This window comes from Leucopleurus acutus (assembly GCF_964270905.1).
Source record: "Leucopleurus acutus genome assembly, chromosome: 3".
Taxonomy (NCBI): Eukaryota; Metazoa; Chordata; class Mammalia; order Artiodactyla; family Delphinidae; genus Leucopleurus; species Leucopleurus acutus.
Window position 1 is genome coordinate 100149058 of NC_139145.1, and position 21488 is coordinate 100170545.

At 37.5% G+C, this 21488-nt stretch overlaps 1 protein-coding gene across 6 annotated transcripts in view; it reads left to right on the forward strand.

Annotated features, from left to right (window-relative positions):
* The window catches only part of MCTP1 (multiple C2 and transmembrane domain containing 1), a gene marked incomplete at its 5' end in the record, with an annotated part of 535475 nt that extends 521552 nt beyond the window's left edge, over nt 1-13923 (forward strand). For all 6 annotated transcript variants that reach the window (XM_082836435.1, XM_082836436.1, XM_082836437.1 and 3 more), the window contains 3 exons: nt 734-843; nt 12292-12389; nt 13831-13923. In XM_082836435.1, the coding sequence (XP_082692561.1) occupies nt 734-843; nt 12292-12389; nt 13831-13902 (280 nt within the window). In that variant the 3' untranslated portion in view covers nt 13903-13923. The remainder of the gene's footprint in view (nt 1-733; nt 844-12291; nt 12390-13830) is intronic.
* Between the last annotated feature and the right edge of the window lie 7565 nt (nt 13924-21488).

Sequence of the window (21488 nt, forward strand, 5' to 3'; positions counted from 1 at the left end):
CCTTTTCCAGCTTATACTCCCTTTTTGGTCTTCCCAACAAATCTATCATGTGCCATGTTCTCCTTTGCTATCAACAAGGTAGGGAGAATAGTAGGTAATGTTGACTTTATTTCTTAATTATGTATTTCTGGGAAGAGGGCTATGATGGCAGGTGAATTTTTACAAAATTCCCTCTTCCTGACTTCTAATTCCATTTGAAACATAACTGAAGTGGGAAGTGAGTATTCCTCTAAGGATTTCTAAAGTTCTGAAGATTTACACAACCGTGTAAGATTTAGATCTATGGACAATCGTTGGCAACATTTTATTTCCAATGTGGTTAATCCTGTGTGAGAGTTCATAGAAGAAAGAATGGTAGGCCCAGGGGCATTCTCCTCTATGAAAATTTGGAGAAAACAAGATTCAGTACTAGTTTTAGAAGTAGAAAAAGATTTTTAAACCATGGGGAGTCACCCAAGTAGTGTGATGACCTTAGACCCTTAAGTCACCTGGGACAATCTGGAGAGGTTGGTGTCAACACCCTTTACCTGGGCCCTGTGTTCATGAAGTTGAGCAGATTATGACTAACCTGTATCTTCTGATAGCCTATTACAATTGGAATCTATTCCAGTGAGAAATACAGTCTTTACTAGATCCTTAGTCCAGATTTTGAATCAGAATCACATTTATTTCCATCTTTGTTTGAAAAAAGTATGAAGTGCTCAGATTGCTGATGTATTAATTTCTCATTCAGTACTTTCAACTGGACCATCCCATTCTTAAGCTGGCTGGCCATTGTAGCCCTCTGTGCGTTCACAGTCATCCTGTACTTCATTCCGCTGAGATACATTGTCCTTGTCTGGGGTAAGTAAAGCCTTTTTTTTTTTTTTTTTTAACTGTCACAGCTGCTAAGAACAAACTATTTTTAAGGGATGAGTTATACTGTCAGTAGTTACCTATATTTATGGTCATGAAGCTACTCCATGATGAAAAGAGACAGGTCAGTTAAAAATCACAAGAGTATAAAGATTTAGGTCTATCTGCAAATGCATTTTTCTTATCTGGCACCATAGGCTCCATCATACTATAAACATGTAGTTGTGCAGATTCTTCATATATCAAAGTGTAGCTTTGTCTAGATATCACTCTGATTTATTTCCACCATTTATACATAAACAGAGGCATTTTGATCCATATGGTGCATTTAGGACAATATGCTTTTGTGCTGTGTACTTTTTTTTTTTTTTTTTTTTTTGCGGTACGCATGCTTCTGACTGTTGTGGCCTCTCCTGTTGCGGAGCACAGGCTCCGGACGCACAGGCTCAGCGACCATGGCTCACGGGCCCGGCCGCTCCGCGGCATGTGGGATCTTCCCAGACCAGGACACAAACCCGTGTCCCCTGCATCGGCAGGCAGACTCTCAACCACTGCGCCACCAGGGAAGCCCTGTGCTGTGTACTTTATCTTACGGAAATGTCCGTAAACATGGTACTATATATGGCTGCCTGTTTAAGAGGTCACCTTTAAGGAAGCAGGAAAAGGGTCCTTGGTATTGGCAGGCTGCTTGGGAACAAAAAACCCTGCTTTATGTGTACTAAACAAGAATGCTTCTGTAAAAACCCACTTTAAAGGTGATATTTGGGGGTCCTAAGTTCTAATGCAATTATGCTTCATGCTAACAGTTCCTATGTACCTAGACTATACTTAGGTGGTACTTTCAGCATTCTTCATAGTTTGGGGTTTTTTTTGGGTTTTCTTTCTTTCTCTTACCTGACACAATTCTTTGTTTGGAAAACTTAATTTTCAGTCTCCAAGATCAACTAACATATAAAACTACATTAATGATATATATATCATATATATATATATATATATATATATAAACAAGACTGGGTAGGAGTAGAATTCTCTACTTGCCCCTGGACTGCATACACCCGAGATTGCTAAACTTATACAAAATGCAAAGAACCAAAATGGGTTTTAATTTCAGAACACATGTGCTTACACTGAAAGCAAAAAGATGAAAAGGAATGTTTTGTTCTCTTAAGGCTTTTAAAGAAATATGCTGGAATAAAATGAAAAAGGGTCTGATGTCTCCAAGCCCTCCAGTTTACAAATCCTTACCTCGCTATTCTTTTTGGCATATCTTGTCATATCTTCAGCAAGCCCTCTTGCCCCTATCATCACTATCCTTACCTTTACATCTTGGGTAGGGAGTGGAGGGTGAAGGGAAGGGTGATTATGTTTTCCTGCCTTAATTTCTATAATTTAAAGAAGCAGTTTCAACTAAGACAGTGCTTTCACTATACAAGGGAAGAGGCATTTCCACCATGTTCTTGCGTCGCTATTGTATGCTCTTTCATTCCTTCCTCTGATATTTAAAACGGCTGCTGTTTTATTGAAGGAATTAAGGTAGGGCGTTAGGTGTGGCAGTTTATTACCTCTAACCTACTTAGGGTCAGACCTGCCATCTCAGTTGTGATAGGTGGGGAACTTTGGGTTTCCTTTCCCCAGATTCTCAGAAACTGGAGCCCACGGCAGACATCTGGCTGTGTAATCTGGGTTGGCCTCACTGGCAAGCTGTCTTAAACGTAATTTGCAGAGAATGTGTTTGGGTCTCTTGTTTCATCAAATAAAATAAAACAAAACAGTATTCCTTTAGTGGTAGGTGATTGCTGAAATATTAAATAGAAATTTAAGACATGAGTCTCACATGGGGAGACAGGGACCAAATCATAATTGCATTGGTTTATTCTGCTCAACTCCCTGAAGAGCCAAGATGCTCCAGTTTGTGACCCAGTTTTTACCACTCTGATTTCATAAAAAGCTGTTTATTTATGTATTTTTATGTGAATATGCTTGGTAATTTATTAAGTGCAATATAAATTTAAAACAGTAGACTTATCCAATTGAAATTCTACATTATTCCATAGAATATGTAGAATAGGTACTTCTAGTTTTATACATTATTTTGACATTTCTACCTCATTAAATTTGGGTTTTTTTTTTTTTTTTTTTTTTTTTTTTGTATAATAGCTCCAAATTCATCTGTATTTGCCCCTCATCCACATTTGCTCTTCAGGTAGCACAGAGGATTCACTGTTGAATAACTTAGCATGGGTAGGTTTGGCTCATTTTTAATGGTTCTTGGCCATTTTAATCCAAGAAGTGATCCAAGTCAATCACAGTAGCATCTTTTGCAAGCCTTAAATTTAAATTTCTTATAATTTAAAAGGAAAATTGGTTTCTATAAATCTCAATGCCAGAAATATAGAAATGGAAACATTCTTTCTTGTGATGAGAACTTTTAAGATCTACTCTTTTAGCCACTTTCAAATGTGCAATACAGTATTATTAACTATAGTCACCATGCTGTACATTAGATCCCCATGACATTTTATTGCTGGAAATTTGTACCTTTTGACTCCCTTACCCACCTCCCACTCCTCTGCCTCTGGTAACCACCAGGCTGTTCTCTGTATCTATGAGCTTAATTTTTGTTTTTATTTAAGGATTCCACATATAAGTGAAATCATATGCAGTATGTGTCTTTCTCTGTCTGACGTATTTCACTTAGTATAACGAATGCCCTTGAGGTCAATGCATGTTATCACAAATGCGAAGATTTCAAACTTTTTTTTATGGCTGAATAATATTCCACTGTGCATATATATACCACAACATTTTTACCCATTCACCCGTCAACGGACACTTAGGTTGTTTCCATGTCTTTGCTATTATAAATAATGCTGAATGAACATGGGGGTGCACATGTATTTTTGAATTAGTGTTTTTGTTTTCTTCAGATAAATACCCAGAAGTGAAATTACAGGAACATAGTGGTAGTTTTATTTTTAATTTTTTGAGGAACCTCCATACCTTTTTCTGTAGTGGTTGTACCGACTTACATTCCCACCATCAGTTCACAAGGGGTCCCTTTTCTCCACACCCTCCCCAACATTTGTTATTTATAGACTTTTTGATGATACAGCTATTCTGACAGGTGTGAGGTGATATCTCATTGTGGTTTGGATTTGCATTTCCCTGATGATTAGTGATATTGAGCATCTTTTCATGTATCCGTTGGCCATCTGTCTTCTTTGGAAAAATGTCTATTCAGATCCTCTGCCCATTTTTTAATTGTTGTTTTTGACAATTGAGTTGTATAAGTTTTTAATATATTTTGGATATTAGCCCCTTATCAGATATGATTTGCAAATATGTTCTCCCATTCTGTAGGTTGCCTTTTCATTTTGCTGATGGTTTTCTTTGCTGTGCAGAAGCTTTTTAGTTTGACGCAGTCCCACTTATTTTTACTTTTGTTATCACCTATAGTTTCTTCTAGGAGTTTCGTGGTTTCAGGTCTTAACATTCAAGATTTAGTCCGTTTTGAGTAATAATTTTTGTAAGCGGTATAAGACAGTGGTCCAGCTTCATTCTTTTGCTTGTGCCAGTCCAATTTTCCCAACATCATTTAATGAGGAGACCGTCCTTTCCCCATTGTATATGCTTGGCTCCTTTGTTGTAAATTAATTGACCAGGGACTTCCCTGGTGGTGCAGTGGTTAAGAATCTGCCTGCCAATGCAGGAGACACAGGTTTGAGCCCTGGTCCGGGATGATCCCACATGCCGCGGAGCAACTAAGCCTGTGTGCCACAACCACTGAGCCTGTACTCTAGAGCCCACGCGCCTAGAGCCTGTGCTCCACAACAAGAAAAGCCACTGTAATGAGAAGCCCACACACTGTAATAAAAGTAGCCCCTGCTCACCACAAATGCACGGCAACAAAGAAAGCCATGCACAGCAACAAAGACCCAATGCAGCCAAAAATAAATTTATAAAAAAAAAATTAATTGACCATATATACATGGGCTTATTTCTGGGCTCTCTATTCTCTTCCATTGATCTATGTCATCTGTTTTTATGCCAATACCATACTGTTTTAATTACTATAGGTTTGTAATATAGTTTGAAATTAGGGAGCATGATGGCTCCAGGTTTGTTCTTCTGTTTTAGTATTGCTTTGCAATTCAGGGTCTTTTGTGGTTCCATACAAATTTTGGGATTGTTTCTATTTCTGTTAAAAATGCCATTGGAATTTTGAAAGGGATTGTATTGAAACTGAAGATGGCTGTGGGTAGTATGAACATTTTAACAATATTAATTCTTTTAATCCTTGAGCAGGGAATACCTTTCCATTTATTTGTCTTCTTCAATTTCTTTCCTCAGTGTCTTACAGTTTTCAGTGTACAGGTCTTTCATCTTCTGGGTTAAATTTGTTACTAAGTATTTTATTCTTTTTGATGGGATTGTTTTAATTTCTCTTTCTGATACTACATTGTTAGTGTATAGAAATGCAACAGATTTTTGTGTATTGATTTTGTATCCTGCAACTTTACTGAAATCATTTATTAGTTCTAACAGTTTTTTGGTGGTCTTTAGAATTTTCTATATATAAAAAACCATGTCATCTGCAAATAGTTGAGTTTTACTTCTTCCTTTCCAATTTGCATTGTTTTAAAATCTATTTGTTTTATATAAGTATAGCTTCCCCTGCATTCTTTCAGTTCCATTTGCATGGAATATCTTTTTCTATCCCTTCATGTTTAGTCTGTGTGTGTCCTTACACCTGACTTAATCTCTCATAGGCAGCAATACAGAAGGGTCTTGCTTTTTTTTTTTTAATCCAGTCAGCCACTTTATGTATTTTGACTGGAAAATTTAGTTCATTTACATTAAAGTAATTATTGATAGGTATGTACTTACTGCCATTTTGTTAATTGTTTTCTGGCTGTTTTGTAGTTCCTCTGTTCTTTTCTTCTTCTCTTGCTTTCTTATTTTGTGGTTACCACGAGGCTTAGGTACAAGAACTTAATTTTTAAAAAAAACAATTTTTTTTTTTTAGCTGCATTGGGTCTTCGTTGCTGCACGTGGGCTTTCTCTCTAGTTGTGGCAAGCGGGGGCTACTCTTCGTTGCAGTGCATGGGCTTCTCATTGTGGTGGCTTCTCTTTGTTGTGGAGCATGGGCTCTAGGCACATGGGCTTAGCTGCTCCGTGGCATGTGGGATCTTCCTGGACCAGGGCTTGAACCCATGTCCCCTGCATTGGCAGGAGGATTCTTAACCACTGTGCCACCAGGGAAGTCCCAAGAACTTAAGTTTGAATGCATTTGAAAGTTCTAAATTTTTACTCTATTTCCCTGTTTTATATGTTACATTTTACACCTTTTTATTGTTGTGTATCCCTTAACTAAATATTGTAGTTATAGTTATTTTTACTATATTTGTTGTATAATCTTCATACTAGCTTTATAAATGATTAATCCACTATGTTTAGTATATATTTACCTTTACTAGTGACATTTGTACTTGCATGTGTTTTCGTTCTACTTATAGCACACTTTCTTTTGGCTTAAAGAAGTCCCTTTAACATTTGTCATAAGGCAGTTTAGTAATGATAAACTCTTTTAGCTTTTGCTTGTCTGGAAAACTCTCTTTTTCAGTTCTGAAGGATAACTTAGCTGAGTAGAGTATTCTTGCTTGGAAGTCTTTTTTCTTTTAGCACTTTGAATATATTATGCCATTCCTTTCTAGTCTGTAAAGTTTCTCCTCAAAAATCTGCTTATAGTCTTTTGGGGGTTCTCTTGTACATAACAAGTTGTTAATCTCTTGATGCTTTTATGACTCTTGTCCTTAACTTTTCACGTTTTAATTATATGTCTTGATGTGGGTTTCTTTGGGTTTCTCTTATTTGGAACTCCCTGGGCTTTCTGGATCTGTTTTCTTCCCCAGATTAAGGAAGTTTTCAGCCATTATTTCTTAAAATACATTTTCTGCCCCTTTCTCTCTCTCTTCCCCTGCTGGGACTCCCTATAATGCAAATGTTAGTACGCTTGATGTTGTCCCCATGAGTCCCTTAAGCCATCTTCACTTTTTGTCATTTTTTTCTTTTTCCTCCTCTGATTTTCTATGATCCTTTCTTCTTCTTCATCTAGTCTGCTGTTGCATTCCTCTAGTGTACTTTTCAGTTCAATTATTTTATTCTTCAGCTCTGTGACTTCTATTTGGTACTTATATGTTCTATCTCTTGGTTGAACTTCTCATTTTGTTCATCCATACCCTCCTGAGTTTGGTGAGCGTATTTATGAGCATGACTTTGAACTCCTTATCAGGTAAATAACATCTCCCTTTCATTAAGGTTTTTTTCTCTGAGGTTTATCTTGTTCTTTCATTTGAAACATTTTCCTCATTTTGCTTGAATCTCTGTTGGTTTCTATGCATTAGGTGAAAGAGCCACCTCTCCCAGTCTTGAAGTAGTGCTCTTGCATAGGAGATGAACCTTATCATTCAACCTTGCCTTAGCTCTGAGTTGTCTCCCAAACCTTTGTGATTGTCCAAGCAGCCTATTCTATTTTTTATTTATTTTTGGCTGTGTTGGGTCTTCGTTGCCGCGTGCAGGCTTTCTCTAGTTGCAGAGAGCAGTGGCTTCTCTTGTTGCAGAACACGGGCTCTAGGGCATGCGGGCTTCAGTAGTTGTGGCACACGGGCTCAATAGTTGTGGCTCGCGGGCTCTAGAGTGCAGGCTCAGTAGTTGTGGCGCACAGGCTTAGTTGCCCTGTAGCATGTGGGATCTTCCCGGACTAGGGCTCGAACCCATGTCCCCTGCATTGGCAGGCGGATTCTTAACCACTGTGCCACCAGGGAAGTCCAAGCCTATTTTATTTTTAATAGCCCTCATAGTTGAGGATGTGTGAAGACCTGTCAGTGTCTCAAACAGGAGGATCTCAGGCAGCACCTAGATTCAGGCTAATTGAAAATCATTCCCTTAGGCAGCAGCTTTTAAATTATGCAGATATATACAGTGGGAATGCAAGTGTAAGCCCAGCTGGCCACCAGAGACAGATGATCTGGAGGTGTCCCCTGGGTGACAGTCACAAAAATCAGGGCTTTGGATGAGTTTATAAGCTCCTTTCTGGGAGATACTGATGAGCTGTGGTGAAGCAGAGGGAGAGTGCAAAGACAGCATTCCCTGGCCTGTGTCCCCTGAGAGCACCTGCATACGTCCCTAGATGTGTGCCAAACCTGAAAGCTGCCCCTCAGGCCAAAGCTCCAGGACAAGCAAATAGGCCTCTTTCATAGAAAGACTGGGGTGTGTTTCAGTCTCCCGTTTGTGCAGTGCCCTGCCTGGTGGTGGTACCTTGCAGAGAACTCTCTCTTGATTGTTACAGTCCTGTGAGACTCAGGAACACCAGCTCCCCTGACCACCAGAGTCAGGCAGTCAAGGGGCATCCCCTGGGTGGCAGCTGCAAAAACTGGGGCACCAGACATGTGTAAGAGCTCCCCTCTGAGGTGTCTGGAAGGGTTTACAGTCAGCCCTTAGATGTGTGTTTAAGTAGAAGCCTGCCATGATAAAATTATAGGCCCATTTCACAGAGAGATTGAGCTCCTTGGTCTGTTACTTCTTGCTGTGCCCTGAGGGTGTTAGCTGTTTAAGACCTCTTTCTCTATTGTTCACAGTCCTTTGGGACCTGCAAACATAAGCCCCTCTGGCCACCAGCACTAGGTAATGTAGAGGTGTCTCCTGAGAGCAGTTGCAAAAATTGGGGCACCAGCCGAGGTTCTGGGAGATACTGGCAAGCTAGAGCAAGGCAGAGAGAGAATGCAAAGACTGCATCCATCAGCCTCCGTTGGCCTCTGTTCCCTGAGAACACTTCCATAGGCTCCTAGAAGTGTGCCAGAGCAGATTCCTGCCCCTCAGGCCAAAGCTCCTGGACAAGCAAATAGGGCTTTTTCTTGGAAAGACTGGGGTGTGTTTCAGTCTGCTGTCTGTCCAGTGCCCTGGGGGGTGGTAGCCTGCCAAGAACTGTCTCTCGAATGTTATAGCTCCAGGGGACCCAGAAGCACCAGTCCCCTGGCCTCCAGAGCCAAGCAATCAAGGGGTACCCCCTGGTGGCAGCCACAAAACCCAGAACATGAGACGTGGGTAAAAGCTTCCCTCCAGGAGACGCTGGTGCTCTGAAGCGCAGTAGAGGGAGAGCTCAAAAATGGGGCCCACCAGCTTCTGTCCCCAGATAGTATCCCAGCAGGCCCCTGCCTCTCTGGCCAACTTTTTAAGATTAGGAAATGAATTTTCTTCACTTAAAACCTGGGCACCTTTCAAACAGCTGCCTCTGTGCTGGGCCCTGGGGTGAGTGAGTGCTCACGAGCTCTTTAAGAGCCATTCTCCTTTCACTACAGCACGTTGGGTCTCATGGATGCAAGCCCATTGACTTTCAAAGCCAGATGCCTTCAGGGCTCAACTCTCAGGTGCAGGTCTTAAAAGCTGAGGCGCCTTATGTGGTGTACAAACTCTTGGCTACTCAGGGAGAAGCTCCGGGTTTGTGAGTTTCCTCCTGATGGTGGGTAGCTGCACTGGGGGTGGGGTTTATGGTGAGATTCTCAGCATCTCCTATCCACTTGAATGTAGCCTTTTTCTCATTTGCCCCACGTGAAGGAGGTGCTCAGCTAGTTTTCAGGGGGTGTTTTTTGTTTTTTGTGTTTTTTTTTTTTACCGGAAATTGTTCCATATGTAGCTGTAGAGTCGGTGTGTCCATGGGAAGAGGTGAGTTCACGATCGTCCTAGGTCACCATCTTGAACTGCCTCATCGATGTAAAACCTCAGGCACCAGATGTGTGTGAAAGCTCCTTTCGGGGAGATACTGGTGCTCTGGAACATGGCAGAGGGAGAGCATGAAGATGGTACCAAATGGCTGGACTGAGGCAGTCGGGGAGAGATGGTTCCTGCCAGAAAAGAAAAAAAAAAGATGGTGGTTGCCAGTCTCTGTCCCTGAAGAGTACCCAGGTAGGCCCCTGAATATGTTTCACATCAGATGCCTTCCCCTCATGACAAGCAAATGATCCTTTCCCACACAAAATCGGGTTGCCCCTGGATCAGCTGCATCCATGCTGGGCCCTGGGGAGGGTGACTCTGAACACACAAGTTGGTTTTTGAAGCTAGATGTTTTGAGACAAATAGACTAATAGAACAGAATTGAGAGCCCAGAAATAAATCCAAGCATATATGGTAAATTAATATTTGACAAGGGAGCCGAGAATACTCAATGAGAAAAGATAGTCTTTTCAATAAATGGTGCTAGGAAAACTGGATAGTCACATGCAAAAGAATGAAACTTGACCCCTATGTTACACCAGTCACAAAAAATAACTTGAAATGGATTGTAAGACCTGAAACCATGAAACTTCTAGAAGAAAACATTTTTTAGAAAGTTCTTTGACATGGGTCTTGGTAATGATTTCTTGAAAATCACACCTAAAACACAACAACAAAATTAAAAATAAACAAGTGGGACTGTATCAAGCCAAAAAGCTTCTGCATAGCCAAAAAAAACCAAACATTAACAAAGTGAAAAGACAATCTACAGAATGGGAAAATATATTTGCAAACCATATATCTGATAAGGGGCTAATATCCAACATATATAAAGAACTCATACAATACAATAACAAAAAAAAATAAAAATGGGCAAGGGACCTGAATAGCCAACAGATCCATGAAAAGATGCTCAAAAACCCTAGTCACTAGGGAAATGCAAATTAAAACCACAATGAGATAGCACCTCATGCTTGTTAGAGTGGCTATCATCAAAAAGATAACAAATGCTGGTATGGATGCAGAGGAAAGGGAACCCTTGTACACTGTTGGTGGGAATGTAAATTGGTACAGCCACTATGGAGAACAGCATGGAGAGGCCTTAAAAAAATTAAATAAATATAGAACTACCATATGATCCAGCAATTACACTTCTGGGAATTTATCCAAGGGAAACAAAAAGACTAACTCCAAAAGATATCTGGACCCCCATGTTCATAGCAGCATTATTTACAATAACCAAGACATGGAAACAATCTAAGTGTCCACTGATGGATGAATGGATAAAGAAGTGGTATACAATGAAATATTATTCAGCCATAAAAAAACAAGGAAATCCTGCCATTTACAACAACATGAATGGCCCTTGAAGGTGTTATGTTAGTGAAATAAGTCAGAGAAAAACAAACACTGTATGATCTCACTTATATGTGGAATTGGAAAAAAAAAAAAATAAAAGCAAAAATAAAAGCCCAAACTCACAGAAAAAGAGAAAAAAATTTTTTCTTTTATCTATACAAGATGATGGATATTAGCTAAACCTACTGTGGTAATCATTTCACTGTATGTGTACATCAAACCATCATGCTGTATACCTTAAACCTGTATGTCAATTATTTCTCAAAACTAGAAAAAGAAAAAAATCTTGATGTTTTGGGGGCTCATCTCTCCAGGTGCAATTCTTAAAAGTTGGGGAAGCCTGATTTGGGGTTCAAACCCTCACTGCTCAGAGAGAAGTCCCTCCTGATTGTGGGTTCTCAGGCTAGGGGTGGGGTTTATGGTGTGGGTGTGTCCCTGCCTCTCTTACCTGCTTCGATGTGGGCCTTCTCACGATGGCCAGTGTGTAGACTCACTCAGCCAATTTGTAGGTTATTTTCAGAGGTAGCTGTTCCATATGTAGCTGTAGATCCAGCATGTTGGTGGGAAGAGATGTGTTTGGGATCCTTATATGTCACCATCTTCAAAGCTTTTTAGTTTTTTAAAGCTGGTGGTAAACCCTTCCAAATTCCAGGTCATTTTGAAATTAAAACAGAAAAAGCAAAAACCCCGGTTAGTTTGCATAATAACAACACCTCCCCACCACTGAAAAAAAAAAAGTATCTTTTGAAATGGGGGAACCAGTAAGTCAGATTTCTTGCCTTAAAAACAATCCCAATCCAAAATGTAGGGAGACAAGTTTCATCATAGTTGAAACATTAAAGCAAAGCTTCTAAGTACTGTAACACTGAGGGGAAAGGCAAGATAAGCCAGGTGCCTTTTGTTTCCCAAATAGAAAGCCTTTCCTGCTGGGAAGAAGCCACTGAAGTACAAAGAGAAAAACAGAGCAGCCAAGGAGTTGGGAAGGTGGAAAGGAGGGAAAGAGGGAAAGAGGGAAAGAGGGAAAGAGGGAAAGAGGGAGGGAAAGAGGGAGGGAGGGAGGGAGGGAGGGAGGGAGGAAGGAAGGGAGGAAGGAAGGAAGGAAGGAAGGAAGGAAGGAAGGAAGGAAGGAAGGAAGGAAGGAAGGAAGGAAGGAAGGAAACTGGGTTTACTGGTTCATTCAGTCAAGGCTGAAATAAAGGCAGCTTAATCTGGATCTTTAAATCACCACAACACTTTTGCCAGAAATGTGTATTTGAACTCCAAACTTTATAGATTTCAATAATGTTTGATCTGTCACTTTTTCAGGCATCAATAAATTTACAAAAAAGCTGCGGAGTCCATATGCAATTGATAATAATGAACTACTTGACTTCCTTTCCAGAGTCCCTTCAGATGTGCAAGTGGTAAGTAGGTTTCATTATTATAACTACAGGCATAGCTCATTTTATCGTGCTTCACTGATATTTCTTTTTATTTTTCTTTACACGTTGAAGGTTTGTGGCAACCCCGCATTGAGCAAGTCTATTGGAACAATTTTTCCAACAGCATTTGCTCACTCTGGGTCTCTGTGTCACATTTTGGTAATTCTTGAAACATTCTGAACTTTTTCATTATTATTATATTTGTTATGGTGGCCTATGATCATTGATCATTCATGTTGCTATTGTAAAAAGATTAATACTTGCTGAAGGCTCAGATGATGTTTAGCATTTTTTAGCAATAAAGCACTTTTAAATTAAGGTATTACTGTTTTAGATATAATGCTATTGCACACTTAATAGACTTCAGTATACCATAAACAGAACTTCCATATGCACTGGGAAACCAAAATATTCATGTGACTTGAAACATTTGCTTCACTGCAGTGGCCTGGAAACAAACATGCAATATCTCTAAGGTATGCCTGTATCATTTTAATGTAGTGTGGCATTAGGTTTTAACTTTTATATCCATTTAATTTTGAAGGATTTAGAAGAGCTAAGTAAAGCTAATAAAGCCTGTAGAAGATTTTGCCATTCAGGAGTTAGCCCAGTTGGGGTGTTATCCAAGAAGAACTTACAGAGAAGATTGGGGAATGAGAGGGCATTGCATAGAGAACCTACCAGGGTGTCAGGGGGACAATCCTCCCCCAAGGTTCAGCTGGAGTTTGTGAAGGGAAGTCACCATCACCTGAAGGAGGAATTAGGAATATTAGATGGTGAAAGCAAAGTATGCCAGCAGATATTGAGAAAAACACTTCCTTAAATAAACTGCATGAATTAAGTGAGTTTTAAAGATGTCTGTTTTAGAGATCAGTGAAGGGGGAAAGAGTAACTGATTTTTGAGAACCGGGGCATATCTCAATCCTTTGAAAGCCTTGGAGGTTAATTAATGCCCATTGATCATTAAATATTTTCAGAGTAAAATGAGAAATGTTTTTATCAAACTATTGAAGCTGGGTTGCAGCAATACCTTTTTCCTTTGTTTCAGCTGAGTTTTTGATTTGGTATCAGACATGAGAGTGGGCTGGATGGAGATGAAGCTTATATTAAACAAGCACACAATAAATAATTATAGAGAACCATTATTCGGCCCTTCAAAATAGATGGAGATGCTTCTGCTTTTAATGTTACTTGGGTATAGGCAATAGAGACGTCAGCCTGTTACCAAAGTTCACATCAGGGCTCTCATGTAGATTCTGGCAAGATTTCCCTTTTCTGCATCCCAGCTGCAGATCGCATACAGCTTCCAGAGCGAGCACTTTCTTTTTCCCCAAGCATAGTCTCCTCTCAATTCCTTTGCTTTTCCTTCCTTTGCCAGAAAGTGGCCACCTGACCAGCCTTTCTCTGAACTCTGTTTAAACAGGTGCAATACCAAGAACTGAAACCAGATCCTTCCCATAGCCCATGTAAAAGGAAGAAAAACAATCTTGGCTAGCCAGCTCCCAGCACTGAGGAGACCAGCATCTGTTTGGGAAGATAAAAGGAAAAGCCTTCAGCCTGAGCCGCATTTCCCTTCTTTCTGTTTTTTATTTATTTTGCCATTTTACCATGATTGAGAGAATCTGTAAATAGCGTACAAAGGCATATGTCTTTGAAAATATACTTCCATTGTACAGAATCAATTTGATAAAGGTTTAGCTATTGCTGCGTGAAAGCCTTGTTAGCTGTGGATAATAATATAACACATTGGAACAACAAATGTAAGAAAGGTAACATTGGGAGATACACATTTCTCTAATTACAAGTGTAAGAACTAGAATATTAAATGCTCAGCTGTGCTCTGATTAAATCTACATAAAATGTAAATGTCAATTCGATTTTAAAGTTTTTTTTTAATGTGACTATTTTTTATCTAAAAAGTAATCCATTACGGTTTTCTATGTTTTATACATTTCAAAAGGGAGGAGGGATCCCAGAACCTAAATAATGGAACAGATGCATTACAACTTAACATAGATTCGGATCCTGATATTCATTCCTGTGCAAATTATTTAGATATGACTAGGCTGACTTTAAGCTAATGAGTGAAGGTATATTCACCTCCTCAAGAGAATCTTCCACACACTGAAATCCTACAAAGAAAATTTCCGAATCTTCTATCATTCCATCTAAAACCTTAAAATCTCTACAGGACTACACAAAAAATACTGCCAGGTTTATAAATGATGATTGCCTATAAGGATTTTTATACCAATCACTATTAATTTGTGCCAAATTAGCAAATTAGCAACCCAGTTCAGTTGTCAAAAATCTAGCAAATTAAATCCACATTGCTTTTGGTGTCAGATTATGCCTCTGTGCATCTAAAAATATTTAATACTCAAGTGTTCTCACAGAAAAAAAAAAAATGTATCTACTTTCTTATTAGGTTACTGAACTGCTTCAATATGCATATTATGATTTTTGTTATTAGTGTGAATTTTAACATAGAGGAGAATGCAGTGTGCTAAGTGATATGCCAGTGTTTCATTACATTCATTTATAGAAAAAAAAAATCATTCTTGAAAATATGAATGCATGAAAACCTATTTTGTAAAATAAACTGCTTATGGGGAGGGGGTTTGCCTTTGAAAATGTTTCACTACTTACCATAGAATCTATACTTAAAAATTGCATTCCCGACTCTCATGTAGTTTTTGTACCTAACTTCCTGGTATATCAAGGGAGTATACCTCTAGAGAGAGAGAATCTGGTGAGAATGTCTTACTTCCCTGACTTGGTAGGGGACTAAGCTTGGTTGAAATTGCTGCAGTGTTTTGCACTACTTTATTAACAATGGACTGGGATAGGGTGAAGGTGGGGGGTCATGCTGGAAAAATGCAGAAAAGCCAGAAGCGAGAAATATATATTTCACTCTATAGGAAGATTCTTTAAAAATAAATTTAATCTCATCAAAGTTGATTTTTAAAGTATTTTTATTTTAAAGCTATGTTGTTAAATACTGTTTCTTATGATAAAACTATTTTGATCTGTTTATACACTATGCTTGAAAGAATGTCAATTAAATTCCCTTTCTACAGAAAGGCTTTGACCTCAATATGCTCTGTTTAGCGCATCATGTTTATAATGACATGCTTACATCCGGACACCATCATCGTTTAAGACAGACGTAATACTTCATGAAGTTGATGTTGCTACAGGAAGTTTACTGATGGAATAATTTGTTTGAAATAACTTTTGATTATACTTTGTGTGAGATTTGTGTTCTGTGCTGACATTGTCTACTCAAATGTCTACAAGCCTGATATTCTAACACCTCCGATGTACCTAGTGGATAGCAACCATTAACAGATGACTAATTTCTGTTTCATGCTATCAAATTTCCGATGTTTAGTTCAATGGTAAGGTTGACTATTCACTGCATTAAATAAAAAAATAATCTTTTCTAAAAATAATCAGTACTTTTTTTTTGGTCTCTCTCATATAAATAATATTTTACTTAAAGAAACCCAGGTTTGGTTTGGAAGAAAAAAGGCTTTCCCTGAAACCTTGCGTGCTGTATAAAATGCAGCACCTTGCAGGGGTGAGTATCCAGTGACACTCCTAGAGAAGAACGAACTATCTTGAGGCATGAAAGTGATATTCAGGGGAAGCTTCATTGCTTTTACAAACTACTGCACTCACAGACTGAAAACAAGAGACTGTGAATAACAGAACTTTAACCAGTTCTTTCTCCTTCTCACGAAGGCAAGATTTTGCCTTTTGAAAGCTGCTTGACTTGACTTGTTTCTGAGAGGTTTGTAAACACATAAATATTTTAAGATATCTTAAGAGACCGGATGTCACTCTAACACCTATTTGGACTGCTATATACAGTAGTCATATGAACTATGAAATATATTCCTCAATATCCTTTAGTGAGTAAATTCACTGAAGGTCATTCATTATCCAAACTACTATTATTGCCACTAATTGTGGTAATTTATAAGAAATGCATATTTAAAACTATTTCCATTTATAAAAAGAACATGGTACTTCTTGTTTATTTTGGTACTGGTTCCACAGACTCAAATTGATAGGTGCTGTCAGGATTCCAAATTAATTTTGAATCCTTCTATACACTAGGATAATCTGAATCGAAAGATTCTTTAAGTGACTTTGCTCTGTGATATATTTATTGAGTACCAACTATACGACTCGCCCTGTCATAGGCAATGGTCAAACCAATGATAGCATATTAAAATCAAATCTGGAGTTAAAGTATAGTAAGAGCAAATTTTAATTGATATGTTTCTGAAAGTATCTTTTATAGAATTTTATTGTGTTATTTAGAAGTGAAGAAAAATTTAGTAGTAAGTTCTCTTATCCAGGGACCATATTCCCATTTTGATCTCAATATCCAAATGTCTCTAATGCTGAAAGGAATCTACTTCTGTATTAACAGGTCTTATTCAAAGGCTTTAATTTCAGTTTATACACTAGTTAAATATACCTAAATGTTTATTTTTGAGTTTTGTAATCAGCATTAAAAACAAATCAAAATATAAAAGGCAGTTGCTATTCCAGAAATGCAAGTAAAGAGAGCCACCATTATACTTCTTGCAAAAGCCTGTTTATTATTAAATTAATGCTTAAATTCTGGGGCTTTAAATGTCAAGCGTGAGTGTGTGTGTGTATTTGTGTACAGATGCCTATTCATTTGTTTGATTAGTGTGTCTAGAATCAGCCTTTTCTAATTGCTTGGTCAAGTATGAATTAAAACCACATAAAAAATAATGAAAAGAATACTTACAATAGTGTCATTCCTTTGGATTATAATTCTCCTTCCCAGGATGACTGGTGTAACTCACTGAAAGAAAAAAATATAAAACATCCTTTTTTTCTGGTGAAACTGTTACCTCTTCTGCCTCAGTTTCTACATTTGTACAGTGGCAGTCACATCATGACTTATTCCAGCTGAATCGCTGATTTAAGAAATACCAAGGAAAATTTCTCATCATGTAAGAATACTATGCAGATAAAAACCATTAAATGTCCAAAATGGTCATATGGTATAGAAACTAACAACACTGTGAAAGGTTTGCTGGAATTTAATGTTTCTATCTGTGCTTTTCCAAAGGGATCTGGGGTTAAGAACCAAAAACCAAAAAAGGTCAGGGGAGATGAATCAAATAATTCAAATTGGTTTCAAATGAGTTTCAGTCTATTGGGCTATTTCTTCGCATTCTGAACTGGTAACAACAAAAAAAGTGTTCTGTTGCATGCACAAACAGTATTTTTGTAGACAGGTTTTTTTTTTTTTTTAATGTATATGACGGTTTTGTCTCCAAACGTCACTGAAAAATTATTATGACTCCATTTTCAAAAAAGGTAACGAAATGGCACTGCTCTTCTGCTCTACTCAATTAATGGTGTTACTAGATTAAGCTGAAAGCTCTATTTGTATTAAGAAAAACAGAAATAGGTAAGTAGCTCTGCCAAAGTTTTTTCAGTTTGTAGCAAAAATAAAATTGCAACGTAATTCTCCCCTGCTGTAGATTCTTCAATGGTCTTTCAAAAAGAGAAAAGGAATGACCAACCTGAGAGTCAATGAGCGAACCTACAAACCACCTCTCATTTTCTCGGGAATAAATAAATGCATCTGAGGAGACCTGGCTGAGTGAGGTTGTTACTGCTACTAGTGAGGCAAGATGGTAATATAGGCTTAGTTCCCCATTTTGGTCAAAGACAAGCTTCAAAATGACATGAGTCAACATGAGGCATTTTATCTTGCCAGAGTTCAAATGCTAAGTTAGGAAATGCTAACTGCATAGAGAAAGGTGCGCCCCTGGCCCCAACCACTTTTAATTGTCTCTTGATGACTGAAGACACATCTGAGACAACAGTCAAGAGTAATTACAAAGACAGCTGGACAACAGCAGAGAGGTGAGGGGGAAGGAAATGCCAAGATCTGTCCCAAGTTCAGAGATGTTCTTTTAATAAAGCTACTCAGAATACTGGAAACCTTAAAACGAAACTCTACATTATTTCCGCAAAACATTTTTCCTACAGTACTGATTATAACAATTACAAGTCAAAATCTGTGTATAACTTGTAATATTGAAACCATGGAAAACAATTTATTGATGTCAAGAACTAATAAACTCTGCAACCTTACACAATGGTATACCTACCCCTTCCCTTTGTCCTGGAACTCTTACAAAGTTCAGATTTCACTAACACAGAGACCTAGCAAACCATAGGAAGGTCTCTGAAGCACATGGTAACCCACCCAGAAAAGTAAAATACTATGTATGTTTTTAGAAGTAGTTTTAAAACAGATCAATGTAGTATTCGGTCTTATTTGAAGTTGCTGAACATTACCTTTTAAATTTCCCTGTAGGATGAAAAAAAGCATTTTCAGATATAATAGATAAAAACTTTTGGGGGGGATATCATGAAACATCCAGCATTTGATAATTTAACCAAGAATCAGGCATACTAACGCTTATAGGGTGGGTTACCAGGTACACACCATCCATTCTTCTGGCACTATGATGCTAATACAAAGAACACACATGTACTTGGATTTCTCAGTGACTGACAACAACACTGACAAGCAAGTGAGAAATCTACCCAAAAAGACACAGTGATGTGATACTCACCAGTGTACTGTAGTTATGATGTAGGTATCCAGTGTATTTATATAAAACAAATTGTTAAAATATTGTATTTTGAATTGTACTACTTAAAACAGTAACTTACAAGAAGCCATTTTCCTCACCTTCACAGAAGAGGTGCAAAATAATATGCTCTGGACAACAGTGGCAAGACACTTTCGCTCAGAATTCTCTCAGTAGACGACTGACTGCTTACATGTGAATTAATTGCTGTAAATAGTAATATTTAGAAGGGAATTTTTTCCAGGTGTATTATAATAAAAGAAAACAATTCTCAATTTAATCACACAGTAGTGAACTCCCTTTAAAGGAATTTAAGATACAGCCTTTGATAAATGTAGTCATCATTTAATCTTACAGTTTCTCCCTGATTTGGGGTGTTGAATCTGGAAAAAAAAAAAAAATCAGAACAAGTAATTCTTCAGGTTCCCTGAAAGCTTCTAAAATCAGAAAAGGCTAATAGTGAAGATATGGTATCATGACTCCACAAGGTGTCTACATGAAGTTTAAACTTTAGCAATTTAGGAATCCTACTAAACAGTAATGACCCCGCCCAATATGGTAGGGCACTGCTTTGAAGAGGCTTAAACAGAAGACAGAAGCAGCATATCAGTAAAATAAGCCAGATTTACTTTCAAAGGAAGGGCATATAGTCCAAGAGTATTATTTGAGATCTGCATTAGATGATACTAGGCTTAATTACATCCTTACCTTGAAGAAAAATGGCATATTTTAAAAATGCACTTTATATTTTAAAAAGTCCAGTAGATGCCAGTTTAAATAAGACAACTTTAGAAAAATTTCAAAACTGATCCTTATTTATATTAGGAGCATTACTTTAAAAAATAAATTGGCTACTGGTGTTATACACAAATATAAATCATGTTGCAGAGAAACTTGGAGAAGTGAAAAACAAATATTCAAAATTCTATCAGAAATACACCACTATTAGCAATGGATTTGCTTACAATCTTTTCCCCTCTGTAATTTTACTTAGATAAAATAATTTTTAAGTACATTTAAATAGTTTCTATTTTTTAAAAAGGACTAAAATTAATCCAGGAAAAAGGAATTAAGGGAACAAGTTCAACCACTTTTTATAAATGGCTTTCAACCTCTCTTTAAGTCTATTTCCTCCAATAACATGACTGAGTATGAACTTAAAAGTATTTTGAAAAAAAGAGTAAAAGAACTAAAATCATGGGAAAACAAGAAATGAGAAATCTAGATTTGCATCACTTTTAAGAAAGGACTGAATATCACTAGTCGAAATAGCCTATTTCTGATGATACCATTAAAATTGGTATTTTTATTCTTTATTTTGAGTGAATTTTAACTAAAAGAATCTTCCACCAAACACTTATCTTGACCCTTGGTTTACTGAACATTGTTCAGAATTTTCAAAGACAGTTTGCTCCTGAGATGAGGAGATCTGTCTGCCTTTTTTCTGATTTTATACCTTCACTACCTCCTCAGTATATTAAACAGCATCTAGAAATATTTACCCTCTTTAAACCACAATGATTCCTAACCATTTTCCCTCATCCCTTTGCCAAGTTTTTATCTTTACAATTCTGCTTTTAAGTTTTCATGGAAAGCTCTTTAAAATGCATATTTTAACACCACATATTACTTACTGCTCTATAATTTTGTGTCTGTTATAAAATAGAAACAATGCAAAGTAGAAAAAAATGCATCTTTAGGATGAAGTCAGATAACCAAGATATATATTCCTTAAAACCAAAACAAAAAGCTATTACAAATCAAACCATTCTGGTCATTAGAAAAATTTATCAGTGTCATGACATAAACCATGGCTGACCTAACCTTTAAGTTGAGAAGTACTGACAACAAACTAAATTCTTTTTATCTGTCACCACTTTAAGATTAATGATTTTTTCAACATGACTATTTCATCTGAGGACAGAAGAATGGAAAATCATTGGAAATTTTAGTTCATCTCTTATTAAGATAAATGATAGTATAATAGGTGTAAATTCAAAGCTGGATTCCAGACTTTCAGTTCAGTGCAATTTACCTGCTGGAAGTGCTAAGCACATTTTTAAAAAATTCCACTCTTTGGTAGAAATAAATCATACATTCCAACGTAGTCATTCTCTATTAATGTTTAACACCCATTATGCATTAATGTTCACTTGATCTAATTTAGATACTTTTGAAAGGAAGAGGATTAGATTTACCAAATCTGGGTTCAACTGTCTGAAAAGATTTGGGGACCACAGTAAAAAGACAAAAATTTGGAGAAAATGTTTCATCTTTAACTGGAGACAGCTCTTTATAGATGCTTGAATAAGAAACTTAATTTTTTTGGTCTGTGTTAAGGGTAATATTACATATTACAAATTAAATATATAAAAATAACATTATATACTTATCTTATTAGGAATATTATTTTTATATA